This window comes from Ambystoma mexicanum, chromosome 3q (assembly GCF_040938575.1).
Source record: "Ambystoma mexicanum isolate Mex_15411 chromosome 3q, UKY_AmexF1_1, whole genome shotgun sequence".
Taxonomy (NCBI): domain Eukaryota; kingdom Metazoa; phylum Chordata; class Amphibia; order Caudata; family Ambystomatidae; genus Ambystoma; species Ambystoma mexicanum.
Window position 1 is genome coordinate 24591464 of NC_090926.1, and position 17623 is coordinate 24609086.

The 17623-nt window shown below is 44.3% G+C and overlaps 1 protein-coding gene across 2 annotated transcripts in view; it reads left to right on the forward strand.

Annotated features, from left to right (window-relative positions):
- DMC1 (DNA meiotic recombinase 1) overlaps positions 1-17623 on the forward strand; it is a 1020186-nt gene that overhangs the window by 625928 nt on the left and 376635 nt on the right. For both annotated transcript variants that reach the window (XM_069652814.1, XM_069652812.1), the window contains exon 9: positions 11328-11419. In XM_069652814.1, the coding sequence (XP_069508915.1) occupies positions 11328-11419 (92 nt within the window). The remainder of the gene's footprint in view (positions 1-11327; positions 11420-17623) is intronic.

The following is a 17623-nucleotide window of genomic DNA, read 5'->3' on the forward strand; positions in this document are numbered from 1 at the left end:
CTGGAGCAGCACCAATGCTGGCAGGAGGCCAGGAAGAGGAGGAGGAGGATGATGAGGATGATGGCTGGGATGCAAATGGTGAGGTGGAGGCAAGCAGTCATACCCTGCACAAGGGTCACACCCTGGACCCTGGCAAATGGGCAGATACATACCCTGTACCGTCTAGACAGGGAGACAATACAAGAACTACTGAGCCTAATTCAGGGCGACATAGGGAACAGTATCGGCATCCAGACAGCCATACCAGCTGGTGTCAGTCCTGCATTTCCTAGCCACAGGCACTTTCCAGCACTCCGTGGGCCAGCTGCATGGCATATCGCAGCCCGCCTTCTCCAGAGTGCTGGTGCAGGCACTAGAAGCCCTTCTGTCCCATGTGGGCCAGCACACCGCCCTTCCAACCACCCTGGCACAGGTAAATGCCACCAAGGGCTGCTTTTACGCGCTTGCAGGAATGCCAAATGCGCTCGGAGCATGGGAATGCACAAATGTGGAGCTGATGCCCTCACACGCCACAGAGGAGGTGTACAGGAACAGCAAGCGGTACCATTCCCTAAACGTACAGATGACCTGTGACACTGAACTCACCATCACGCATTGCTGCACACGGTTCCCTGAGTCAACCCACGACTCCATGATTCTGCGGAACAGCAGCCTGCCCGCATACATGGCACGATACAGTGGACAAAGTACCTGGATGTTGGGTGAGTACATGGACAAGTACACACACATTGCTGCATGGTGCACAGGCAAGGGTGATGGGGCATGACATGATAGGTTATTTATAACACGCTTAATACCCAGAGGTCTCTAAGCACAGACCTGGGGATTGAACCTGTGGTGCTCCGTGTAGTCTTGCTTCCAAGGCAAGCACATTGCCCCTGAGCTATCCTCCGAGATAATGCATAAACCACAATCATCAGAGGGTATGACCAGTGCATATCCAAAAGACAGTCCACGAAGCACAGGTGTAACACGAGAATGTTGCTGTGTCAGTCAGTGGCAAGTACAAACATCGACCTTGAGGAATCAAACTGGCAACACACTACAGGTACCAGAATGCAACACAGCCATTCCCATAAATCCACACCTGCAGTATACCATCCCACCCAGGCCAATGAAGGCATGACCTAGCAAGGTGCATGCATGCACAGATGGTCTCATGTGTGTCATGTGGTGTGTGCAGACTCTGTGCGGACGGTGGTGTGGCTATTAGCATGGCACACCATGGGGATATGCATGCTGAGATTGTTGGTGGCTATTGCATTCCCACCCACATAAATCCACCCCCGGTTGTACAACACATTCCGGTACGGATGACAGACAATTGCTGTCACAGGGTGCCTCACAGTGCATGACTCACATACTTACCATGGTACTGGATGCACAGTGTATCAGGGTGTCAAACAACGTGCCGTTACAATGTCAGCCCGGCAACATGCATGCCATTGCTTACCTTGTGTCCATCCCCCTTGCAAGTGATTTTGGATATCCACTGCTGCCCTGGCTCATGACTTCGCTGAGGGATCCACAGTCGCCAGAGGACGTGGCATACAACCGTGCCCATGTACAAACGTTTGGACTCCTAAAGGGATGTTTCATGTGCTTACACCGGTCAGGAAGGGCACTTATATACAGGCCAGAGAAGGTGGGGCAGATAGTCCCGGCCTGTGCAATGTTGCATAATATCTGCATAAGGAGAAACATACCCCTGCCCCCAGACCTCAAAATGCCACCACCTGAGGGGGGAGATGATGATGGTGGTGGTGCTGGCGAGGCAGCACCAGCCAAGCATAGGCACATGCACATGGATGCCAGGGACGGGCGTATTGTACGACAAGAAATCATAGACAACTACTTCTGAGGTCCTCTCACTGTGCACCACACATGATATGACACTATGGCCTTGATTTGAAACCTCTGAGAAAAACCACCTATGAGTTAAAAGTCCAATGACATTTATGGACTCCAACTCCCATAACTACTCGGGTACTGAGACGAGGAGGAGGAGGAGGGAGTTTGTGAAAAATGACAGGTGCTCGAAGTACAACATGCAGGCTAGTTGTTTTTCCAAGTCTTCCGTGTGTGGGACATTTAAAGATGGCAACCGCACTAGTGAATCAAGCAGTGCAGAAGAGGATGTAAATCCCATATTGAGGCTCACGGACCCTGGGCACCCAGATCGGGCAACTGGACAGAGAAGGACACTGGGACAGGAGGAGAGACGCTGCGTACGAGCAAGGAGGGTCATGTTTCTACTGGCTGGGAGCCGTGCAGAAGCACCTGGACGTGCGACCACTTGAAAAGGCAACATTCTCCCATCCGGGCCAAGAAGGAAAGCCAACATGTGACTGCGAAGCCACGCAGGACGCTGGAACAACATCCACACGCACCAAAGCGGAAAGCAGGTAAAGAAGTTACACCACAGCAGTGTGAGCAGGATCGGAGATGAGGGAGGAACCAATGAGTCTGCCCAAAGCAGCTGGCGACCATGGGACGTTCCGACAAGCGTGTCAGCAAGAGTTTAATTGGCACAAGATTGCTGATGCAGAAAGAAGTTTGTTTGAATGCAGTCAAGACAAAGTACAAATTCTACACCCAATAAAAAGAATGTTTGAATGCTGACAAGGCAAAGTACAAAGGCAAAACCCAATCAATTATAAAGGTATTTTTTTTCTTTTTTCATTTGTAAAGCGCCTAAGCCTGGGGGCATCCAGGTGCTGTTGCATGGCCAGTTACACTTATTGCGGAGGCAAGGGAAGTGCAGATATATACATTTATACATCCATCTTACCTGTAGAGTTCTCCTGAGGCAACAGTGTTTAGACAAGCAGACACTTTTTCAATGCTTTCTAGAGTCTTGTAAACTGTGCTTGTATTAAATGATAAATGATTTGTTATTTATATAGCGCCTTAAGCCAAAGCGCTTTACAGAAAACATATTTACATACATTTTTCATCCATTGCATAACGAATTAGATTCACTCCAAGAAAAAGGAAAAGAAAGATAAAGAAAAAAAGAATTATACAAAAACTGTATAATATTGTCTTTTATCAATGTTGAGATTAAATGTTTTGTATTTGTATTTTTACTTATTGTGTTGTGCTAATACGAATGCTGAATTGTATATGGATGAGTGCACTAGGACAGCTTGTCTGCTTGATGGATGTGAATGAGTAGTCACCTAGTCCTTCGTGTTTTGTCATAGTTGTGATTTTACCTGCATTGAATTGTTGCTCTAAATAAATATTTTTTATACATTTATAAATAATTATTTCCTCTGGATCTTCTCTTCAGTAAATTGTTAGAGGGCTGATAGTAGAGCATTTGGATCACCTGCATCTTGCTGATGTTCTGCTTTGAGGTGCCAGCGTAGAGGATGTTGCAGTAGTTAAGCCTTGAGCAATAGTGAGGCAGCTGGTTGGCGTGAGGAATTGTCTGGCTGCATTGATCAATTTGGATGTGTGGGCAGCTGAGGAGATGATAGAATTCACTTGTCTTGTTAGTGATAGGGTGGCTGTTACTGAATTTCTGGTTTAAACAAGAAGTGCAGTGCAGTGAACAACCAAGGGAGCTGTTATCTAAAGAGACATTTTCGCCATCATATATAAGAATCCAGGGGAAGGGGATCAACCTCTGGATCCAAGGGTCTTTACCTTGGAGAACATTTTCGTTGCAGTCATACTTTTTGTTTTGAACACGTTATATATATTTCCTTGCATCGTTTTGTGTTTTGTTTTTAGTGTAAGGGTCAGAATAGGATGTTTTAGGGCACAAGGCCAGTTTTAGTTAACGACTACCTGACACAGACAGGTTCTTGGTTTTTAGTTCATAGGCAGGCAAACCCCTCTTGAGCATAGGGCGAGAGAGATATTTTTCCAACCCATTTTCTTTCAATACATTTCTTCGAATGGATTGTGTCCTCCCATGTATTCCTCATCTTTACATATCTTCCCTTCCAGCTTTAGCTGCTTTGGAAAGAAATGTTCAGCAGAGATCGCTGTGCGTCGATGCGGTCGACTCGATGTCCCTTGAGGACCTCCGTCTCGAGGTCGACGTCATCTCTGGTATACATAGCACACATAGTGCCCGTTAACTTCGAGAATTATGGTGCGCTTCGGTTTCCTCAGAAACTGCGACATATCGAGAAATGCCCTCGTCATCGACCCAGACGACTGGGTTTAAAAAGTGCCATGATGTCTATCACAGATCCCCATAGGGAGTATCTGTGGGCCTTGGTGTTGAGCACAGGATGGCTGACTGTGGGTCTTGCCAGTCCATGACAGGTAAGGGATTGAAGGAGTGTAAGGGGAAGTTAGCAGCAGGTAGGCCCGCAAGAAAATCCCCCTCGACAACACCGTCAAAAAGGTGCTCATCTGACGAGTCGAGAGGCAACTCTCCTCGGAGGAAAAGGTCCAAAAAACGCTACCGTTCAAGGAGCAGTTCGCACCATTCCTCGTCTTCATCGAGAAAGATGCAGAAAAGGTGCCATAGGTCTCCTTCAACTTCCTCTGATTCCTCGCCTGAGAGCAAATAGCCTGCCCAAGTGAGTAACCGACTCCTGCTGAATGGGAGGTGTTCAGGCAACAAATGCTGGTAATCTTTGAGAATGTCAGCTCCGGCCCGCTCGAAGGAGAAAACAAGAAGCCATGCTCCTGTTGTACCGTCAAAAGCCGACAAGCAAAGGGCTAAGGCCAAATCCTGCATGCCCTCGAGCCTGGGAGACAAGCCTGAGACTCCTGGAGGACTGTCACGATCTCGACTCGACAGCAGGAACAGTCCTAGTCCTCGTCCGTCAAAGACTCCATCGAGTCGGTGTGTCGAGCCCCTTGAGGGTTCCATTGACGCCAAAATGGTCGACGCCATCAGCGTCAAAGCCATCAACGCCATCAGAATCAAAGTCATCAACGTCATCAGTGTCGAAGTCACTGACGCCATTACCAACAAAACCTTTGATTGCTTCGAAGGAGGTTGAGAAAACCAACAAACCACTCCCTAGGAAAAAAGATTTCAAGTCCTTATCCTCCATTTATGAGGAACATGAACCATCCAACCAGGATACTCCTCCATTTGGATTAGTGTTTTGAACACCCAATGTTCCTAAGGCCCTCATTTCGGAGGAGTCCAGAATAAAAGACCTTTATGAGAACCTACAGTCAGCAAGTGGCATAGACACATCGCCAGAGTTGGAATTCAGCAAGTCAGACCCAGCGGAGCATGCAGATGCTTCATATAGACAACTTATGATTGACTTTTTGGGATGTGGCAGACCTGCTCCTCCATTTGAACAGGATGATCTTTCTGATAATCTTGATAAGGGTCCTCAGACGGACCCTGTACTACCTTTTCATATTGCCCTACAGAAGAGGCATAAGGCAAGTTGGGAGGCACCGGAAACAAGTCACAAAACCTCACCAAAAAGTACAGGCCCTCAAGTAGTGATCCAGACTACTTGTCTAAACACCCAACACCACAGACCCTAGTAGTTCAGTCAGCTACATCAACATCAAAGCAAGCAGCATATCCAACCATACCGCTAGATAAGGACGATAAGCATTTCGACGCAATGGCAAAAAAGGTGTTTTCTGCCAGAAGCATGGCACTAAAATCAGCTAATGCCACTTGGGCTCTAGCGAAATTCTCGTTCACCTTGTGGGACTGCCTTTCCATGGTGGCTGAAAACATTCCCAAAGGGGAAGAGAGAGACATTGTAATGAGACGGAAAGGAGGAAATGTGTGAGTTTTTCCAGACAGGCTAGGACTCAGACAGAATCAGCAGAGCCATGGCGGCAAGCACAGTGATACGCACATTTGTGTGGTTGAGGAAGTCGGGATTTGCACAGTACATGCAGTCCAGACTCCACAACATGCCCTTTGACAGCACTCAGCTGTTTAGCAGCAAGCCAGACGAGAGCCTGAAGAAGCTGCAGACCTCGAAGGCGGTAGCCAAATCGCTTGGCGCCACTATCAGACAGCCACATCCGTCACACCCCAGTGGACCTGCTCGGAGGGGTAGGTCCTTTCGTTACTACTCCTCTTTTGGTAGAGCTGGAGGACTGGCCGGTCAAAGGGGCCAAAGAAAGTTCCCTTGTGGTGGATGGGGGAGAGGTGCCAAGTCTGCCCAAGCAATGGCTACTTTATCCTCAGCTGCTGCTTCAGCCGCCTCAAAACATCTCTGAGGCCTTAATCCACAAAACCCTGGTGGTGTCAGAATCTGCAAGAATGGCAGGGCATTACTTCAGATGTATGGCCATTGGAAACAGTTGCCAGGGTTACTGCTTCCCCTTTTTTAGAAGGCCTCAGGTTCATCCACTGGGCAGCCAGTCGTTCAAAGTCCTGGATCCATTCCTTTTGCAGGAAATGTCGAGCCTGCTAGAGAAAGGTGCTGTAGAACCAGTACCTATGACGGTGAGAAACAAAGGGTGGTACTCTCGCTATTTCCTAATCCCCAAAAAGGACAGGGGATTGAGACCCATCTTGGACTTGAGATCCTTGAACAAGTTCCTCACCAAGGGCATGTTCAAGATGGTCACTCTTTCTCAGATCCTTCAGGTCCTCCGGCTCCGGGATTGGATGTTGTCATTGGACCGCCAGGATGCTTACCTTCATGTGCCTATCCATCACAAGCACATAAAGTATCTGAGGTTCACCGTTGGCGGTTCTCACTATCAGTTTCGAGTTCTGCCTTTCGGGCTGACCTCTGTCCCTGAGGGTTTTCACCAAGTTGATGGCGGTGGTGGCAGCGAGTCTCAGGAGAGTGTCAATTCATGCCTACCCCTACCTGGACGATTGGCTGATCAGGGCCTGTTCTCCCGAACAGGCCTTGAAACACCTCTGCGTAACCTGCCACACTGAAAAAGAAATACACAACTGTAAGGGGGAGAAAAAAACAGCCTAGCACAATAGGGCTTAGGAGGAAATTAGGCTATCGCCTGGGAACAGACAGAAAGGGGGAACCAGATGGGCACAACTAAAAAGGAACACAAGCACACCCAAATGGATCCCTTACCACTGTCAATAATAATATGCTTGGGAAGCAAGGTTGAAAGGAAGCAAAGCTCATCAGATTGTGGCTGTGCAAACAATGATGCAGCCAATGACAGAGAAAAGCAATTAACATAAAGTTCATACGCAAGAAATTGGGGAGGACTCGCGAAGAAATAAAACATATGCATGTCAGCTCTGGTCAGTGCAAGGAACACAAGAGCAAGTGGGGGGAGCAAATCAAAAGGAAAACGTAATTCACCTTAGAAAACCCCCCAAAACAACAGAGCTCACCAGGAACTGCTGCCATGTACAATTGTCAGGGTGCAATCCTTAAAATGATCAAAAATGGCTACTCCCCTGAAAATGCTTTACTACTTCCAGTGCAGCCTTGGCAATAGGGTGAGCCTTACCTCTTGGACTAATAACCTTAAGTATTACATTTGAGGTCTACCACCATCTTCTTCTTCCTCCCACTACTCATTTCTTATAAATTCTCCAATCTCTCCTAAATCTATTCTTTTTGCCTCTAATCCTCACACTGTCCAAGAACATGAAGACATCCCTGATGCACCAGCTGCAGGCTCAAAGTCTGAAATGGAAGGCTGGGTCTCTGAGGTTGAGGCAGCTGCTATATCGTGGCAAGGGTGGGTGAACAAAAGTGGAAAGTTGCAACCACGTATCATCTCCATATCCTGCTACTGCATCATCTACAAGGCTTTCGCTCTGAAGTCCCCAAGCAACTTCAATGGGAAACTCAGAATCTTTGGAGGCCTAAGATCCACCAGAAGTAAGGACATGTGCAGACTTCAACTCAGAAGACAGTCTTTCTCTTCCACATCCACAACAGACTTGCACCTTTTCTTGAGGAATGGCTCCTCCCTAACATCTAGGCCCACACATTCCCGACTCCCGCCCCTAGCTGACATTATGTGATCTTCTCCCCACCGTTTCCTCCGATGGTTGCTTGTAGCTAGGTCAGCACTCAATAATTACCATCATAAGAATAATAATAGTAATATGTTTTGTCCATGAGAGGCTACCTTATTAGTTAGATCGTGTATCTTCACCAGTAAGACAACGTCTTGTGGCTATTACCAGATAAAAGAGAAGATCAGCTCAGGATTTCTTGATTACTGTAATGAATGCTGTATATGCTCAACATGAAATCCCGTTGTGCACCTGGCAAGCTGTGTGCCCTGTAGTTCTAGGTTTTGGAAGGAAGCTTGCATATTGGCCAGCCACCCTCTTGAATATCTCTATAGATCGTTCTCAGCAGTGGATTGCTGAAATTCCTATTCTCTCTTTCCTGCTGCAGCAGGAGGGGTTCCCCCTTCTGTACACGAGTGTCAGGGTCGGTGCTGAGCTTTGAGGTGGTAGGGAGATTGTAAAACCGTGTTTTGCTGCATGGGGTCTGATGTTAGTATTTCTATTGTTGATTTCATTGAAGGGTGTGGCTGCATGTTATTCTCCCTCCTTTGTGCTTCCAGATCTGAGGGAATCATTAGCTTTTTTCTCCCCACACTGGTAGAGTGGGAAATAAGTGGGCTGCTCTCTGGTTCCAATCTATGATGGGGGAGTGGGGCAATCTCCCCATGAGTGTCCTCTTTGGTGAATGGAAAGTACTTATTTGAGGTACTCAGGCCCTCCCCCATAGTCTTTCCAGCCCCAAATCTGTACTTTTTTAGTCTGCATTTTTTTAGTCTGTTAGTCTGTTCCGGTAGTTCTCCTATGAGTGATTTGTTAGCCGGGTCTGTATAACCAAGGTTTGGTTGATGTTCTCCTGCCTCCTTCCTGACCTGACCAGGGTTTCTATATAGCCTCTTCCTTCTGAATCTGTAGCTGACTCTCCTGGATCAAGGCTAGGTTTTTCCTCTGACACCAAAAGAACTTCTAGGAAATGTAGTCCTTGAATGTTGGGTTTTCCAAAATAGGAAGGGTAACATGGCCTCAAAATACACCTTTCTGGGTTATAGCTGGCTCCGTAGACATAAGCCAATCATGCCCAGGCCCATGTGACAATGGCTAAAATGTCACTTTGGCACAGTACATATGTGACGATGATCACAAGGTATTTTTTTTTTCACTTAAAACAACCAACTATCTAGTAATTCCTCAAAGGTTTGATGATAATATTTCCCCCTGTGAAGGCTTCTACTCCAACTTGAAAAAATATATTGCATGCTCATTTGACCTTTGTTCTGATGAGTTAAAGTTTGTATCCCGATAGACGGTGTTCTTAGTAGCCATAACATGCGCACAAAGGGCCCGATTCTCAAATATGAGCGAAGAGGGTGCACATTTTTCATTTGCACTCATTGCTGAAATGCGCAACAGGCTCCCAGTCCATCCTGGTTTGTGGGATTTAAATGTTATTGTGACAGCTGTGGTCTAAACCACAGCTGTCACACTTAAATATAATCATGACAGGGTCAGAAATGAGCCTGCCATGATTTGCATCTCTCCCTGTGACTGTGCGTAACAGGCGCTGGGGAATTACCCTAATTTCTGGGCATTTAAAATCGCATCCCGTTTGTGAATTCAGGATGCGCTTTTAAATGCGAAGAAACGCCCCCTTATTTTTGCAAACATTTTAATTGGGCTTTTTCAGATGCCCTTTGTGAACTGTGCTTCGCCTTTTTTTGGTGCGAGATCCTCACTTGCGCCAAAAAAAGTGTTGAGAATCTGGCCCAGGGAGTATGCGAGAGTTGTACCTTTTCTGTGAATGAACCCTTAATAAAATGCGGAATGGATAAGGTCCCTCGCCTCACACTCGCAAAATTCATATAGAAAATTGTATCAGTATTTCACAGAGTATGTTTGCCAGTTTTTTCCCAGGACCCTATGACTCCAAGAGAGAAAGGGCTTAATATTTAACATGAAATGGATGCGTCACTATTCTAATAGCAGAACTAAAGAATTACAACGTTTTGTTGCCTATGGCTCAACGAAGAAAAAACTTAGGTGTGCTTTTTTGTGTGTTGGGCTATGTTACTTTTTTTTATTAAGAAGACACCTTTAAAACCTTGTCACTACACACTTTACAAGAGGAAAGGGTATGATAGTATGTTTTCACGCAAATATGCCACTTACAAGCCACATGAATATTATTGAAAATCTTTTGTCACTTTACTGCGAGAATACTGATTTCAGAGCAGAAATATATGCGGCCGGGCTACTTTAACACCTATTGGAATGGCAAGTTATCTTTGTACACTCCTGTAAATAAAGTTTGCCTCGTAATCTATTCAAACAAGCAAGTGAATCCATTAAAAGTTCAAATGCTGGAGAAAAATAAAGTTACTTCCCTCAAAGGGGCTTCGTCTGGTAAGATAGTTGAATCCAGTTGAAGGAGTTCACTGTATGAACATCTGCACATTTGTGCTTTTTCACACATATTGACCCCACATCAGAGGTGAATATTGCAGTCACGACACTTAGGGCCAAGTGGATTTCTGTGCCTTTCACTTCAATGTGCGGTGAGCGTACAGCGATTTGCATCATCAGAACCGGGCAGGTTTGGAGAAAAGTGCGCAAAGTCATTTCTATGCTTTTGGGCGACCTTTGCCCCATTCAGAATAAGGGTGAAAATGTGGTTCCCCAGCATAGATATATTTTATATATTTACTGCAATCCTACCAACCACCATTCAGAGGGACATTTAATAATACCTATATGTGTTCAGAATCTGTTGCTGGTTGCATTAAGAGAAAGCCCTACAGAGCATGAAAATTGGCTAACGTTATATAATTTATTTGCTGAGGACTGGATCTGACATGTAATATTCAAACACGCATGTTAATTTATAAAATATACCAATTCTGTAGAATTAAACATACAAGCAAGTAATATATTTTTACTTACCATTATGATAGTATTCCTTGCCACCTCTTATTGTAGAAAAATATGATCTCGAAGCACCCTGTCTATTGACATTTTATGGAGAAATAGATTTAGCTACTAGAAACCATTTGACATATCATACAGCTGTGCATGCATGCCCAGCTACCGTTATAAAACTGCTTCCAGCTGGAATGGAATGCATCCAAACCACTGTCCTGCCGCAATAACATCCAATGATTCTGTTGGAATGGGGTCTAAAGACTACCTGTAAAAAAGTGAGTATGTGGAGTAGCTTGTACCAACTCCAACTCTTGCCACGAATCTTTGTGCACACAAGAATGGCCCAGCTTCTGAAGGCTAGGCAAAGTGAGGTAGGTGTTAAGGGATTGGCTGGAAGAATGAGGGGGAGTAGTGTGATGGCTGTGCTACCCTAATTTACAGAATTTCAATGTTTTCTCTGCTTTTGTTCTTGATCACCTTCCTTAACTCTACAATACCAAAGTCGACCAGACCGCCTGCGAGATATTGCTGACCGCTTCAGTGTGGACCACGATGCTGTGCTGGACAACGTGCTATATGCACGCGCATATACCAGTAAGACAGTGTGGCGGCAACAGCATATTGTATGTGGCCAGCTATTGGGTGCTTTTTGTTAGGAGCTATTGTACATGATGCATTTGTGTAAGGGACAGTATCCTTTAACTGTGTGTACACTGGCATTAATGTATACATGCGTGTACATCACCAAGGTACAATAGTGCTGGAAAGATCGAACATGAGCGTTGGATATATTCCAGTACCTCCTTGTTCGTTCTCCTCATCACAGAACTTATTCTATGAGATGAATCCTCACAGTGCTTCACAAGCCCCATAAAATAATATTTTTGTCTTCCCATTTTTTTAAAGTCCTCCCCTATGATATTTAAAAAAGTACCTTTGACTCTTTGCAACTTCCTGGTTTTGTCTGTCTCCACTGGAGTCAGGTTCACACGTGCTCGTCTCCAGCCTGTCACAGGTAAGTAGTATTGTGCTATTTGTTGCAAATATATTGTTCTTCCCTTTTAGATGTACCATGACTACTTGGGCCACCAGATTGGGTGCAATATGCACTCAGGCATGGGTGACTCATACCATAATGAGGGCTCGTCACAGCATGTCTGTAATTACCTTATTTCTAAAGAATATACTGTAACTGCTAGGCAAGCCATGTGACTGAAAAGTGGGGTATAGCTACTCTAGCCCTGATTTGTGTGAGATTTCTGGAATGGGTTTATTGCTGGGTAAACCTTAGCCTGACCCCTGACCCCATTCCAATTTCCTTTCAATGATCTAGGAGGGTTATATGTGAAATAGGGTGGTCAGTCAAAAGGCCGAAAAAAAAATATCGAATGACAAAAATATCAAAAAAAAAATCTCGAAAAAAAATGTTTTTATTTATTCATTTATATGTATTTTTGGGTTCAGGTAAGTAAAAAAAAGGGGTAAAATAAAACAAAAATGAAAAAAGCGGGGTTGGGGGGGAACCCCCCATTTTGAAAAAAACGTATTGAAAAAAAAATGCGTTTTTTTTTTTTTTTTTTTTTTTTTTCGAGATTTTTTTGGTCTTTTCACTATAAACCGTGAAATAGATGTACTCAGAGACAGGCACTGCTGGGCACACGAGTTCTCCTGCACTTCATGTCGATCTTGTAGATCTTTCTCATCCAAAAACAGGCACTCCATGGCACTTCTACAGAATTGGATCTTTCATAGATTTTAATGCATTGAATAATTCCCTGTCATTAGGCTAGGAATCCTCAGTTACATATCTGTCCATTGTTATGATAAAGAAAAAAGCAGTAACTACTACAGCTTATCTAATTAATTTTGGGTCATGTTCCCTTTGGCCAATGAGATGTTAAGTGCTCAGCCCTTCCTTCCCTTGGAGGTCATGTTCCGATTCTTACAGCACATTATGCTGAGAGAAGTCCTCCACCTTCACTTAAGGGAAAGAACAAGATCTACATGGAAATCTCAATTTGCAACATACATTTTTTTCTCTATTGGTCAGATAATTCAACTAGGGGATAATTTATTTGCTTTTCTCCTTTTTCTCTCTGTGCTGAGAAATGAATTAACAGGGAATTGGTCTCTTTTTTTAATTACTGCTTTTGGCTAATTCAATCCTTTTGCATATCACAGCATAAAATTACAACGTATACAAAAACAAAGAATAAAATTGTTCTAAACATTAGCACATTCTTAAACACAATAAAACACTCAATTAAAATATAGCATTTGTAATAATACATATTCAATCAAATACATTTCAATCAAGGCCTTGCAACCTCTTAAGACAGCCTAGTTTTAACTATTGCCTAAATATGATAGGCCACAGCAACCGCAGTCAAAGGTTCAAGAGAGTGGATCATGGACCAGAACTGATCCGATTCATAACCCCCCCCCCATTGTGCGATACACCGATCATATCCCTTAATATAGAACATCTTTAGGCCAGGGCATCCAGTCAGGATATGCCTACAAGACTCAATCTCCACCCCACAAATACAGCATAGCCTCTGTTCTCTAGGTTCCTTGACACAAGTCCCTGTAACCTCAAGTACTGGCAGAATTTTCAGCCGGAAATATAACATAAAATGCTGCCAAAGGTAGGCTGCAATATTTTACAAGATAGCTACTAGGTTTACACCAGGAATTACCCTGCTTTACAAACACGAGGTATCACTTACGTGGTGTCAATGCATCGATAGTCGTTACCCAGTCCCACAATAATGATCTTTTCCTTAACTCAAGCAGGAAGACATCAAGCTCAGACATTTCCTCAACTTGAAGGCCAATGGCTTTTGGATGATTAGATACTATGTTTGTCAGACTCTGATTAGCTGAATTACCAGGTCTAAACTTGCCATGGGCCCCAAGTAGCAGAAACATGTATTTGAGGTTTCAACAGATTTTAATTCAAGAGTGTTCATTAATAATTTGGTGCACCTCAACTTCCAAAGCGTGGCAAGCAAGGTGAATCCCAACTCCATTATTAATACCTCAATTGGTCTCTTTCCACACTGAATCGCCCTGGGCTCAAGCACTACTAATGTCTCAAGGAGACAAAACATCAAGGAAATCCCTCTTCAGGAATTGTGCTACTTTTGGTTTAAGAATGCGGATGAAAGAGAAAGACATATCTGTAGACTGTATTTGCTGCTTTAATCCCCATCATATCATGGAAGATTTTGAGGAATGTCAGAGCTTTGGCTTTAGCACAAAAATGCATAGAGACATGTATAGGTGCCTGGTATGTTAGCTAAAAGAAGGAAAATACCCTACATCTGAGGCAGAGTCTTCCAGGAGTGTGGGTTTGCCCTCCTTCAAGGGAAACATACATCCAAGTCAAAAATTATCCAGATCTAAAGAAACGCCTACAAATGGTAATAAAATTGTGAAATACGCTGAACTAACCAGTGCTCAAGGGGCATAGCCCTCCCTTCAGTGCCAGAAACCTCAGGGCCCTGACAACCTAGAAACCTCCACAATGCAGATGGAAATTCTGCCGTTAACAGCCTTGTCTACGGCTGGAAAACCGAAGACATTGCAGGTGTTGACTACAGCACCATTGACGTGTGAGAAAGAACGTGGCGCAGCCGACAAGTAGCATCATACAAGCAAAATAAACGTTGTTATTTGCCCAATGACAATTAATTGAGGAGAGACCCGCTGTCGTCAACGATCTGATCACAAATGATACCTTTGATTAATTGGTGGAAATGGAAGTTAGCTCTTCACACCTAGTCTCAGCATTACAAGGCCCTCGAGAGGCCCCACCACTTTCCAAACGCAGAACTCCTCCATCTGCATCTTAAACACGTTAGAGCGATCAAAAATCAGGACGCGACATATCCTATGGCGAAACACTTTGAAGAAAAACACAGTGGTAAACTGGATGGCCTCTCATTTTTTGGTATCCATAGGGTTGTTCTCGGACCGAGACGTGGTGACAGGGAACAGTTATTACGACAATAAGAAACAAGATACATCATAGACTTTGAAAGTAAAAATCCCAGAGGACATAATGTGGACAAAGATCTGCATACCTTTTTAGCTGTATAAACAGGATGTTGATGAAACCATACTCATCTTTTGTATAAGATTTGTATCTCTCCCTTCCCAGTTAATTTTATTTTCTTTGCACTATTGTCTCTCTTTTATTGACCCAGTTGTCCAACTTCCATCAGATACCTAATATCCACTGGGGACTGTTGCTCTGTAGACTGCGTATACATATAGTTCTTTGACAAATTAACTTTTTTAGAAATGTGGCCACAATACGTCATTAAGTTGTAATATTTGCATTGTTAGTGTTTTCTTTCCCCACTTTTTTCACTTTTTAAATTACACTCGATTGATTTTAAAGAATGTCCACCCTTAGGCATTAGACCTTACATTACAATTGATAAGAGGATTGGGTAAAAATAACAGAATGGACATAGACCTTGCCAGCACATAGTGTACTATTGCAGTGATCAGTACACATGGCAATAGTTTGCACCACAGCGTGTAAATATTTCCACTGGACATATGTATTAGACATCCATCCTACAGGTTAATCACATCGGTCGTGTTGATTTACACTATGTACCGTTAGTTGACTGCCAGATCACGTTCAAAACATCACAATCACCCAATTTACAAATCTATTTTTAGCGAATTTGTACGTCATGCTGCTGGGCACTTAGCACTTTATAGTTAGCCTTTTACTTCTTTAGGCACTGATTCCATCAACCGGACTGCAAGCCTAAACTACTTAATTTTATGATATGTATTCCAAACATATACCGCACTTTAGCAATATAGGTTTTGTTTGATGGTAAACATGAAGCACATGCGAATAGTATGTCGGCTGACAGGGAACTGACCCTCTAGATTAAGCCATGCGATGATAGATATAATGCTCCATACAGAACCTTTACAGACTAGGGTGACCCAGTAGATACACAGAACCTAAGCTCGTTGACCTATTTCTATCTACGTGGACATAGAGAAAACATGCCTTATTTGGACCTTTAAAGATGGCCACATCCCAACATGTCTCATGTATGGGCTGTTCGACATTTGGAGGCACATATTCCAACGCAGAAACAGACATAGGACTGTGTCCATTCTGACATTAGGTAAACCCTTTTCACTTTTCTCGAACCTTGCACATTAGAACGGTGACGGTGTTTGTTACATCTAAAAAGGCACCAATTTGCCTATTCTTTAGCTTGAGCAAACCGTTTTATATCGTCCTACTTCCTGTTAGTAAAAATAAGTTCTGTATGGGAAGTGGTGACTGTATTGTCTTTGTGTTGTCGGAATAGGAATCTATCCTCTTCCTTTTGTTTGTGTCATTTTAACCCTAGCAACCCAGGGTCAGTGTGACAATCAATGGGTTATTAAAGAATTGTCTATCCCATTAGATGCCACACGAGTCTCTAAAGAGGAAGAATTTATCCTCTTTACCCTCCCTGGAGTGCTTCTTCTTTTACTTGTAGCCTCTTCCGATCTAAACTAATCTGGAGGAGAGTGGTATCGGACTTACAAGGCTGAATGTATTACACATCATAGAAGTTGGTAATTTCATTCTTATTCTGTCACTATAAGACAGGCGTTGTATCACCGCAACCTAGTTGAGAGTGCACTGTAGGCAGGGATAGTATCTCTTTTTTTTGCTCTATCCTTCTGTCTTCTGTCACAGCCCTGTTACCCACTCTATTAGTAATAATCAGAGTCCATACCACAGTAACTCTTGGGTTTGGTTTTACCAACAGTAGCTCTCTTGGGTCCCTTTTTCGGCTGCTAATAACTTATAACACAGATGTGTGTTTCCTACCCCCGCAGTTACCCTGGCTGATGACACATGTGAGGATCCCTGGTACACCACAGGAGGCCCAGAGGAGGACCATGAAATGTATTGAGCACACCTTTGGATTGCTGAAAGCCAGATTCAGGTGCATCCACCAAACAGGTGGTGCCCTCATGTACAGCCCTGAGAAAGTTGGTAAAACCGTAGTCATATGTGCTATGTTGCACAACATGTGCATACAAAGGTACATGCAAATGCCTCTAGATGAGGACCATTCCTTGATGAGGAAGACGTTGCAGGTGAATACAGAGCACCACAGGACATACATGGGCAGGCGAGGGAAGGCCGAATGGTCGACAGGACCTCATGGACAATTCTATTTTACTTAGCACATATACACCTCTGACGTCACTGAAGATTCACTGAATGCACATGTAGCACCACCATGGAATAAACACTGTACAAATGATGAAGACTCAACAATGATTTATTTTCAGATTAACTAACCCTGATCCCCAACTCCATCATCCACCCCACACCCTGATCCCCAACTCCATCACCCACCCCATACCCTGATCTCCAACTCCATCACCCACCCACACCCTGATCCCCAACTCATCACCCATACCCTCAGTCTGTCCCATGTTCTGCACACTAGCGCTTCCTTTGCCCACTTTTTGCGCAGGCAGGGGAGCACGGGACGTGCAGCGCTGTGAGCGCCTCAGTAAGGGGCTAGCCAACGACACCTCAGTAGGGCTAGGAGACACCTAACTGACTGGCACACTAACCCGAAGGTGTTCCATGGTCATATTAATTCCCTTGGCATAGTGAGGCTGAGATCTGTTCTGCAAGTTCCCTCACACTCTGTCTTATGAAGCTGTTGCTTGCATTGCAAGTCACTGTACTCCGGCACAGCCGATCAATGGATCTGGACACCACCTTGCAGCCCTGTGGTTGAC